Source organism: Crotalus tigris, unplaced genomic scaffold, assembly GCF_016545835.1.
Source record: "Crotalus tigris isolate CLP2741 ecotype Arizona unplaced genomic scaffold, ASM1654583v1 scf7180000018011.1402602, whole genome shotgun sequence".
NCBI classification, from domain to species: Eukaryota; Metazoa; Chordata; class Lepidosauria; order Squamata; family Viperidae; genus Crotalus; species Crotalus tigris.
Window position 1 is genome coordinate 254,757 of NW_024096774.1, and position 12,128 is coordinate 266,884.

Genomic DNA, 12,128 nt, shown 5'->3' on the forward strand with positions numbered 1-12,128 from the left:
AAAAAAATCAAAGATGTATAAAGAAAGGTTTGCGTTGCTTGTATCTTTGAGATTCACCACCTAGTGCATTTCCAATTCAGCTGAGATGTGGACTAGAAAAATATTGAGAACTATTTTTATGTAACTTGTTTCTTTACATCAAATACTGGTTAGAGGGGACCTATTCGCCCAGTTGCTGTTGCCGGTGTTTTGCTGAGATTATCCCCAGCCTTCCCTACCATCTCTGAGATTTGTGAGTCTTTGAAATTACAAGACAGAATGGTGGAAGAGGTAAAATTATTATGACAATGCTCAAGTTCTTGGTAACATAGATTTGATTTATTATTATATAGATGCTCTGACATTTGGAAAACAGCAACATTCTCTTTGATATTCTTAATTGAAAGGATTTATTTAATCCAATAAGCAGATTTACACTTACATCTAGGCATTCCTGTTCACCTCTCATTTATACAGTCTTCTAAATTTGTTTCTCACTGAAGCCTACCAGAGAAATTCTGCATTTCTGGAAAACCTCTTATTTGTAGATTTCACATGAGTTTAAACTCTTTGAAATTAGTCTTCCAATGATCATACTGGCCTGAAGAGGTCTTGCTGGAAGCAAATGTTGTTATATACAATGCAGTTTTCACATATACATGCAACATATACAGAACTGCAGTCAGAAGGAGGCACATCTGTAACTACATATGGCATTTGGCTCGGGCACCATGCCTTGGAATGACCAGTTGAAATTTCACTACTACCCCATCTGGGCTGGGAAGGTCCAATGTATACTTTGGGCAGTGACAGATTAGCCCCGCCTAATGAGATTCAGTTGTTTGAGACTACCAACGTTACTTTGGCAAAGGGATTGGGATGCCTTCTTCATTTCAGCAAAATAAATCACATTGTCTCCATCATCTGATTCAATTAATTAAAGCAAACTTAAATCAATTCACACAGGTCCAATGACAATACATGGCTATGCTCCTGCTCTTAACATGCTGACTTACATCCTATAGTACTTTGGAATTTTGGTAACTGTTTCCCACCTGGTGCAATTACTAATTTCATCACAATAACTGTGATTACTATGTTGGATGTGGGGATGGGAAAACATTAATGAGTTCTTGCAGTACCTTTTTCCAGGTAATCTCTCTCTCTCTCTCTCTCTCTCTCTCTCTCTCTGTGTGTGTGTGTGTGTGTGTGTGTGTGTATGCAATTGAGTGAAACTTTCAAAGAGTCATATTGAGCCTTCTTTGGACATGGCTTCCATAAAGCTTTAAGGAGAGGTTACCACTATGCTTTGCAAAGTTGCCCTTTCAAATGCTTTCCATACTGGTGGTCTACTCACTGTTGTAACATTGCCTAATGCATATTTTAAGGCAGTATTGCATAAGAAAAGCCTTTCTTTAAGTACACATCTCTTGTCAAACATAAGGAGCCCCACCTTTTCTTTGCTATGTAGATCTGTTGTTTTGAGTAAAACCTTTGAGGTGAGAAAAATGAATACTGGTAGGCTATGTATCACTATTGACCATGCCATGTCAACCCCCCTCCCGATCATTGACTTTAAAAGAACTGTGTGGGACACAGGGAATCCCCTTCCCATCCCATGTGGACAATGAATGATTAGTATGCACCACCACTTACAGGGCAGGGTTAGACAATGTTTCTCAACCTTGGCAACTTTAAGATAGGTGGACTTCAATTCCCAGAATTCCTCAGCCAGCATGGCTTGCTGGGGAATTCTGGGAGTTGAAGTCCACCCATCTTACACTTATCATGACTGAGGGATTCTGAGCTAGTAGATGTCTGCGAGCCTTCCATCTAAACTTTCAGCTAGCAAAATTGCTGTATGTCTTCTCTTTATGATCAGAACTAAAGAACTACACACATTGCTATTTTTTTTAACTTAGCTCCTTTCAAAGTGGGACACGATATTCTGGCCAAGGTAAAACCTTTTTTAAACACTCTAATGGGCTGTACTCTCTTTAAATGTCAATAAGTGAAATTATTTCATTTCCAAGCATTAGATATGAAATGAAGAGTCAATCTTCTAACAGCAACAGCAACAAAAAGCTTTTCACCTTGGATTCATTTTTCCCTCTTTCAAGCTTTAGTTGTTTGCCCTAAAGAGTCCTGGGCACCTTTAGAAGCCTTATTTGTTACACAATAAACCAGTCTGTCTTGTACAGATATGCAGTTTTGTACACAATATAGTGTGCCTGAGTGCACATTTAAGTACAATACCTATACCAGAGAGAAAATAATTGATTTAAGAGAGATGACAGCTCAGTAGTACATTTCATACTCTCACAATATAGCAATTTTTCGAAAGCCTCTTGTTTTCTGTTCCCTTCCACAGAGCTGCTCATCTTGGCTTTCAATTTACCTTAAGCATCTAAAACAGCAAGGGACATTTCTGAACACCCTGGAGTATTCATCCTGGATCTGAAATGAAAAGATAGCATGAGCACCTTGGTTTACTAACAGGTAAATGTATATGTTTTAAGCATCTTCTACCAAATGTGGCTTACTCTGTTAGAAGAGAATTTGGCCCTGCAGAGAATTAGAAAAGATGCTGATGAGATTTTGACAATGTAAGTTGTTGAACATTACACAAAAAGTTTCAGTCCAGAATCAAATGACTCTAGTTAGTGAACCTCTTTAATTATTTCATAGGATTACTGATGTATAATCTGAAATGCCTTCTGAAATCCCAGATCTGTATTACATAAATCAGATTTCAAAGTCTTAATACATGACTGTGAATTATGCATGTGCATAAATTATTTTATTCAAGCAGGGTGGCAATTCTGCTACTTTCTCTTAATAGAATCCTTGATGTCTGGATCAACTGCAGTGTCTCATTTGAGATAAAATGTGTTCAGTTATTTTCCCACCTGTCAAGGAAAGGGAGGTGGGGATGAAGGGACTACACCACCTTATGAGAAAACTATTCACCAAGTCTCTGGAAGACTGAATGTCTTGCCTGGATTGGTCATGCAGGTGGGGGAGAAGATGGCTGCTAAAGAGATGTTCCAACCCTGTTTCCTTTTGTTTGTGGGAGTGCATTGAAAGAAGCAAGAGGGGAACAGATTATTAGAGCCTCTCAGATAGAAGCCGTGGGATTGGACAGCCAGCAGCATCAGACCTGCTCTCTTATTCTCCTCCTACTTCTTCTCTTTGTCATGAGTGGCGGAGAGAAATGGCACTTTTAGTGCCACTTTTCCAATTTGAAGAAGTAATGCTTGCATAGGATTAGAAAACTGACAGCAGAAGACTGCTCTGATGCCATGTAACTAATTCCTAGAATGATAATTTAATGACAGTTCAACCCCATGGGTCATCTCTTGCCAGTAATTGTTACCCAAAGAGGCTTTCCCCACTCTTTATCCTTCCCCTTCATTTTTCTTGTGCCAACACAGAAAAGGAATAGCACAAATTAAACCAGGGTACTGTCTTACCATCTTATCAACTATACGTTTCAGCTTAACATTTGCAGTCTGGATATACATTAATATTTCCAAACAGAGATTGAGGTAACTGAGTCCGTTTAACCTTCAGAAAAAATGATTGAGTGGATATGCTAGCACTTTTCAAGTATCTGAAGAGGCATCAAATACGTTCCCCTATCACAGATTGCAAATTATGGAATAAGGGCCTTAAGTAATAGATGGGTAGACATTGATTGAATGTTAGGCAAAATTTTCTGTAAGGAAGAGCAGTTTGATAATTGAACAGTTACTTGTGAATATGACAGGATATATATTTCTTTGGGATATTTTAATTTAGATTACTGCACTGAGCAGATCATCCTGCATAAGAGGTTGAAAACCATATAAATGATGAAATGAACATAATTACCAGTATTGCCCTTATTCTATGGGTGGTCAAACAGTGCAGTGCAGCCATTGGAGAAGTTTTACTAGTTTGATCTGCCATTTGAGTGCCAGGACCACTACTTGGAAAATGCAAGTAGGAGCTTCAGGGAAGATTCTTTTATCGAGACTGGGGCTTGGGTGACTAATCACCCAAACTTTCCAAGAGCCAATTTTATTCAAGCTCTTCTGAAACAGCTCTGGCTTTCAAGTAGCTGCTATTTACAGGAAGGAAGGGAGGAAGGGAGGAAGGGAGGAAGGGAGGAAGGGAGGAAGGGAAGATGGAAGACAGGGAGTGAGTGAGTGACTAAGTGAGTGAGTGACTAAGTAAGTACGTAAGCAAGTAATATATTGACAGAAAGACAGGGAAGGAGGGAGGGACAGAAGGAAGGATAGAAGGAAGGAAGGAAGGAAGGAAGGAAGGAAGGAAGGAAGGAAGGAAGGAAGGAAAGAAGGAGAAGAATATTTTAAGGATAATTTTGTATAAATGCATGTCATGGTCTATTTATATACACTGAAAAAACCCTTACTTTTCGTGACAGCACACAAAGAAATATAAAGATGAACAGTCCCTGAAATGCATTGAAAATTGTGAAAAGATATGCCGTGACCACTGATCCCTGGATGACATGAAGCACGCCAAAAATCCACGTAGCCCCCAGGAGAAAAAGGAGAGAAAGTGCTCCTCGGGCACAGGATCTAGGGAGAAAGAGAAAGAAGAGCTGTTAGCCCCGTTTCTCTTTCTAGTTCCTTCCCTTTAATGTGAGTCCCTGACAAACCCTTGAGTTTTGCCTTGCAGTGACATGGCTTCTGCTTTAGGGTGTGCTGCAGTACTGTGGCTGGAATAAAGTTCCTCTTTTGTTTTCTGAGCAGAGTCACCAACAAAAGTGGAAACGCTGATGGCTTTTAAACACTGGCTGTCTTAATCTTCAAATCTGTTTTCTCTAGTGTGCTGCAGAACCATATGATTTAATTTTAAATCTACTGTTGGTGCAATTCCCCAAGGTAAAATATATGTCTGTTATGAAGTATACCCCCTAAGAAACCTTGGGAAAAAAAATGTATGGTAGGCTCTGAGGTCAGCATATGTGCCAGGCATCAGAGAGAACTTTTGGGCTGTTTTTCAGCTTCAGCCTCAGAGATAGTGCTAGCTTGTTCAAAACACAGACTTTCTCCTTATTCTGAAACAATTTTGCTTTCACGATGCAAAGGAGATTTAAATTGTTGCAGGGTCAAGATATTGACTTCCCAACAACTCACAGATCTGTTTCCTGATATTTTTTTTTCTCTCCTTTTACGTTAACACATTGTAATATAAGTTTCTCCAGCTTTGTTCATGGGCTGAGACAAATTACACAATGCGCTTTTGCATATGGACTCAGTCATTAATTTTCTGTTTCATTTGCAGCACAGCGGTTTTGATCTCCCTTTGCATGAGAAAGCCCCCCCCTCTCTCTCTCATACACACACACACACACACACACACACACACACAAATCTCCCACCCCCATCACCTCTCTTTTCATGCTGCTTCCTTAGACATGTATTTGACTCCATGAGACTTAGCCCTCTGTGAGAGCTGATCAGGTGGAGAAGGGGAGCAAAGTGATCAATCAAAGAGCTGCTAAATCCTACCTATAAATCTAGTGCAATGACTTGAAACAATGTGAATGTTTCCAAGCAACAAAAACAGTAAGTTGCTTTCAATGGTCCCTATAGCACATTCCAGCTTTTTCCAGCACAAATACTTTTCAAGGTCTCTATAAATCAGTTTTAAAGAAAACAGATTGATGGAAAAATCATAGCAGCCCATGAAATAAAATTGGTTTTAAAAAAAAGAATAACAATAAAACGCAAACCCTGGTGAAGGAGGAAATAAAAATGGAACACCTATTTCTATAATCTCTCTGGAAATAGAGTGAAACATCAAAAGCCCTACTGAGAGTTTAGAACAAGAGAGCTAAACATATGTTTGGCTCCCCTTACTAAAAGTTCTCATCTCTGGATTCTTATGCGATATGAAAGCTTTAATCTGGCTTTCAACAGTAAGATTTAATCTCAGATTTAGTTTCTTTCCCATATATAACATTGGTTGTAAAAAACAAAACCTCCCAAAGCTTTAAATCTGAAGGATGATCTAGAGCAGGGGTGTCAAAATGCTGGCCCACAGTTTGCATCATATGGAGGCTGCACCCACCCCAGCTCTGGCAATGCAAAAAATAAGTCGTGATACGTCGTGACATGTCACTTGATGCGTCAAGTTTGACACCTGTGATCTAGAGGGACCATCTTCCCAGCCAACAGCTGCAGAACCAGAATACTTAGCAACCAAAGTTTCTCATTTGAGAACCTTAACACACCTTAAAAATATTGATATAATAAGAAATAATGTTTTTGCAAATGTGAGGAAGTCCTTTTTGTTTCCCTCTTATTTTGTTCCCAAGAGATCCTTATATAAGAACATCAATATTCTTTTGTAAACAAAAGCATCCTGTGAAATTTAGGCATTGGTCATCAAAATAAATACTTTAATGCAATACAGTGTCTTTTCTTATTACATTAAGAAACTGAAAATGCTTCAAAGATTTGTAGTTAACTAAGACTAACATTGTTAGGTAACACTTTAAAACACGTTGCCAAAGAATTCTCTGAAAGATGTATCTTACCTTATATTTTCATAGCAGCTAACTTCTGGCTTTAGCATAGCTGTTTGACGAAATACTTTATAGATAATTACTCCAAATGCCATCCAATTCACCTTGAGAAATATAGATTGATGTTTTAGTTTAGAAAAAAAAAAGCTTTTCCAGTACACATTTACATTATTTTCATAAAACAACAACAACCAACAAATAAGTCCATTTTATGTATTCTTGAGGAGGAAAAGCCACTTTATAAAGCAGCAGTAAGTCTTGCACTTGCGCAAATCAGAAGTATAATCCTTTTTTAATCTCAGCTTTATTAATTTCCTTACAATTAAAAATAGGAAAAGGAAACATAGTACATATAAATTGTATTTATAATTAATAAACATCACAAGGTAGTAAATGGTATGAATAGTGGAAAAATAAAATAAAACTGAAAAACAAAAACAAAACAAAACAAAAAGTATCTGAAAGGGGAAAAAATATCGTATTTTGTCAACTTTTACATAGTGCTGAAACAGTATTTACATCTTTAAACATATTTACATTTTTATTTAAAATATGTCATTCAATTAGGAACGTTTATTTTCTTACCCAACAATGTATAAGCAACTTAGGTGTTGGAAATATCACAATATTTCTATTGTACTTGGGATGAAGCTCTTGCCAAAATTTCAAGGGAGCTATGTAATAAATCTAACTGGTGCTTAATAGCACATATTTAATACAATTTTTATTCTAATATATTGCATTACTGACATTAGCAAATAAGTCAACTGATACAGTTTAAAATCAGGAAAATAGAAATCACAATAATGAAACAGAATGGCACTGTAATTCAATGTGTTTTTTCAAAGCAGTTTTTAAATGTTTAATAAATGAATTGGTAAAGTTATTTGGAGATCAGAAATTCATCCTAAATATAACTATAAAATACAAATATTTATACTGTATTGGGTTTTAATCCAAACCAAATTAGACAAAGGTCAACCTAAAGTATTTTGCATTCCCCTTATTGCCAGAAATACAACACCAATAATAGGATTTATTTATAGAAACTTTGAGTACAGAATATAGACGTATATGAGGATTTTGCAATATGTTTACATTAAAAGTTTCTGTGTCAATCTGGCAATACCTTTCTCTTCATCAAACAATTTAGTAAAAGAAACAGAAAAACAAATGAATATTGTTTCCTCAAATTTGAAAATATTAAAAACTAATAACTGGTTAAAAATGTTATATTTGTTTCACTAGCAACTAGTAAAAGAAAAATATAAAACTTCAGCATTCAGTGAATAATAGTATCCCATATGAGACATATGGGATAACACTATCCCATATGAGACAGGAAGAGCTTCTTCTCTACCAATAATACTTGGGCTATTCTGCAACTATCCCTATCAAATAAACTGCCTGAAAACGAGATTACATTTTGCTTCTCCTTATGAAGTCACAATAGCTACTTCCAGTTATAGGAAAGGGAAAGAATGAACATTTTCTGCTTTCTGAGGCTGGGGTCTTTATAGGAACATATCAAGACTAAAGGTCTTGAAAGCTCCTCAGCAAAGCACATTTTCTGAAAATTATCCTTTATTCCTGATACTAGAGTAAGTAGAAAGGACACTGTTTTTTTTTTCTTCTTCACACCACAAATGATGTTGCAATCTGTGCAGCAGTTATTATGGAAAGCAAATACACATACACACAATATCACAAACCAAACCAAAACTAAGACCAGTTTAAGAACCTAAACTAAGTATCACTTATTTAGAGAGGTGGAAGGACCTTCATCATCTGGAATGTTTTAATTAAGATCTTGCTCCTGAGCATGGAGTTGACCTCAACCATTCCTTCTAGCGCTATGATTTAAATTAGCTATGTTTTCCTTTATCTTGGATTTTAATTTAATGAAAAAGGATATTGCAATGGTTGTATGTTTGAGGTAAACATTGGGGCCATGACAACAATGCCATTCCAAAACTGAGTGCATATCATGTAGAGAAAATAAGAAAGGAAAGGATTAAAATAATATTCTCTGAAATACATTCTAGAACAGGGAGGAGGAAATTATGACTTATCTTATTACTGAACTGTGCCTCTGTGAAATGTCCCTTCACATTGACTATACTTGCTGGGGCAGCTGGGAAATATATTTCATCAACACCTTTTAAGTTTTGGCTTCTGGATGGAGATCATGATGGATTAACATACTTCCGCACTGTGGAGACAATGCTGATGCAAAGATTGGCAGCCAAGGGTTGAGCCCAGGCTGATTGATCTTCTTTGAGACAAGGAGAAAGTTGTGAGATCACTCATTTGAGTTCTGGTTGGTAGTGCCACATGAAAAAATTCACATGATCCTAGGGAACTTGTGGCTAACTTATGAGTAGAGCTCTAGCAGCCGAGGAAGAAAACATCACACTCAGAGCCTTTGATAGGTTGGAAGGAGTATTTAACATTTAAGCAACAGAGATACCTACTTAATTCAGTTCAGAAGGAAAGAGATTTTTAAGAAAGAAACTGAAATTTTTAAACAACACAATCAGTTAATGCAAAAGAAGAAGCCATTGCTCCTTGATGCTGTTTCCACTATTATATTATATTAATCTTATTCAGGTTTCACTTTCAGTCATGAACATGAGAATCCATTTGAACATTTTAATGTAATCCTGGTGCTGGGTCTCCATTCAGGCATTCAAAGGAGCATCTATAGCACTGGTGTCAAACTCGCCACGTCATGTGACATGTAGTGATGTATCATGACTTTTTTCGCATTGCTAGAGCTGGGGTGGGCGCGGCCTCCACATGATGCAATCGGCCCACAGGCCGGCGGTTTGACACCCCTGATCTATAGGTTTGCAGTGGTATATTTGCACTGCTGCAATTTGCTCTATTAGTGATTTTTGCATACTGCATTTCTGGAAAAATCTGATATAAAGCAGCTAAAAGAAGATTATTTAGGTCATGGAAATAACACCATCAACCCATCCTCACATTAACAATAGAAAACTGATAGTCTCTGGTTTACCTGCAACTTAAATGTAAAATGTAAACCGATCACAATGTACATTAGATTTAAAATTAGACTTTATATTTATGTTCCATTTTTCATATTTAGGTAAATATGTACAAATCTCAAAATCCAAACTTTTTTTAATTAGAAAAATATATACTGTATTTTCAGGCGTATAAGGTGACACGGTGTATAAGACGACCCCCAACTTCGGCGCCAATTTCCATGCCTAGAAAGTCGTCTTATCCACTAGAAACTACCGTAATTTCTGGCATATAAGACAACTCAGCATATAAAATGACCTCTGACTTTGGTGCCGATTTCTGTGGTTTAGAAAGTTGTCTTATATGCCAGAAAATATGGTATATTCCCTTTTATTAATGAAAATACCTGTGATGAGGGGGGGCGGATAGAATATTATGTCAACAACACAGGAAGTACAGAATGAAGGGAGAGAAGTTTGTTTCTTGCTGAATAATAAGATAAGATACCAGACTATTGATTAGTAGCTGAATACATGAAGAGATAATATAAAGATATAATAATGTGCTATACTAGTAGCACACTCTTTATGGGAATTTTTTAATGCTAAAAGATTATGTTGATTTTATTCATCCTCAATATTCATTATCCTTTTCTGGTTTTCATTGTTCAATGTTCTTCTATCATTTTATTTTGTTTTATTATTTTTTGTGATAATAAAGCATGACAGTTAGTCCAATAAGAATGTGTATTCTTAGGAGGGAATCAAAATGGAAGGCCAAGTAACCCTATTTGAATGAAGAACTCCTAAGGAAGATTAAGAAACATTTCCCAGACTGATATAGAAATGGATAGATATTTAGCACCACACAGTACAAGAATTCCTCTTTGCTGGAGTATGGTGGGAAAGGATGGAAAACATTTCATAAACAGAGAAAGGACTGCATGTAAATTCTCATATATAAGAATCAGAATTCAGATGATTTCTACTTAAAATATCCAACTTCTTTCCAGTTGTAATTATTATGGCCCCCAGAGAGAAGAAAGCCGGCTGTGGGTTTGAATTCGTATTGGTTTATGAAATCTTTCAAACTTCTTGACCCCTATGGTATTTACCAAGACAAAGCTGTCCATATTTTGGTTTATATGCTTTGGGTTATTTGATTCAGCAGCTTTCGTGTAAACAACAATAAAATAAAGTATCTTTTAAATGAAAGGTTATTGAACGCTACAGTATATAAATAAATCCTCCAGTGTATTAACTCTGTAGTGGCTGTTTTCTGATGGAGAGAACAGCAAGTACAAATCTTTTTAATTCTAAGTTCCTCTGGAGAGAAACAGAAAGCCACACGATATCCTAGTGTGTTAGATTTTGCATTAGGATCCATGACTGAGTTGTAAGACAGCCAGACAGCTACATATTGAGATCACATCTAAGGAATACAAGGCATTTTGTCTTTTATTGGCAGTTTGCTTAAACAGCTGGCTTTGAATGCATTTCTTGCCTTATGTTGGCATACAGGAAAAAGAACTGAATTTTGATTTGCCCAGCCATAGACTTTGTTATGATTTTTTTTTAAAGGCCCAGAAGCATTTAGTTCATTTTCTGAAGCCATTTTCCCTAGGCATTAAAAACCCCCACATATATAGGATATATTGCATCATCTCAGATCCAATAGAAAGACACTTTTTCCTGTCTATTAATAAGGATTAAGGGATGCTGGGAGGAGGTGTATTCAGGCAAAAAATGGTAGAATGTCTTAGGCTGACGAAAAGACATTGCATCCTATCTCAGTAACTGAGATAAAGGGTGGAACTAGGAAAGTAAAGTTCTAAGTGAGAGATAAGTTAGAAAGAAGAGAAATGAATGAGGGGTTAAATAAAATATGTCATTCTTGGAAAAGATAGAATGCTGCATTACAGGAGAAATGAACAAAAGTTTTTTTTTCTCTGTTGGTGTCTCTGCTTTGTTTCCCCTTTCAGTACACAAATTATTCCTATTCTGCTTTAATCTGCCCATTGACCTTAGGATGGTTTATAGGCAAATAAAAATAAATTAATAATTTCACATTAAATGAGAAATAAAGCAATATTGCAAAGATCTTTTTCCCTCCAGAGTGAGAATGGCTCCCATTCGCCTAACCTTTCACAACAGTCTAAAGACTTGGCTCTGCCGGTGGCTTGGGGCCCCAATGGGAGTGTATCACATTGGAAATGGTTGATGGGCCAGTAGCAGATCCTATGTCCACCCCTGCTCATCCTACTCCAGAGTCACCTCATGGTGAGCTGGGCAGCAAATAAATTTAATAAATAAATATAATGACTGAAGAGATGAAATTTCTGCTTTTCAGTATAAAAACTGAGGACATTTATTTATTCATTTATCAAATTTCTATATGCCCATCACACTTGCGTGGTTCTGGGCAGTTTGCAAATAAAATAGTAAACACTTACTGACACAGGATGTAAAATTATACTATTAACATCCCTTATCCTTCTTCAACATTCTTCACTCCATGAAATAGCTCATTATTGAGTGCTTCTAGGGTTATGCCAGTGGTGGCAAACCTATGGAATGGGTGCCAGAGGCAGCACTCAGAGCCCTCTCTGTGGGCACAC

General features: G+C 36.7%; 1 protein-coding gene across 2 annotated transcripts in view; it reads right to left on the minus strand.

The window, feature by feature from the left end:
* Positions 1 to 299: 299 nt before the first annotated feature.
* ADGRL4 (adhesion G protein-coupled receptor L4) overlaps positions 300 to 12,128 on the minus strand; it is a 101,781-nt gene continuing 89,952 nt past the window's right edge. For both annotated transcript variants that reach the window (XM_039346568.1, XM_039346567.1), the window contains 3 exons: positions 6,533 to 6,624; positions 4,397 to 4,565; positions 300 to 2,436 (listed from right to left, as the gene is read on the minus strand). In XM_039346568.1, the coding sequence (XP_039202502.1) occupies positions 2,374 to 2,436; positions 4,397 to 4,565; positions 6,533 to 6,624 (324 nt within the window). In that variant the 3' untranslated portion in view covers positions 300 to 2,373. The remainder of the gene's footprint in view (positions 2,437 to 4,396; positions 4,566 to 6,532; positions 6,625 to 12,128) is intronic.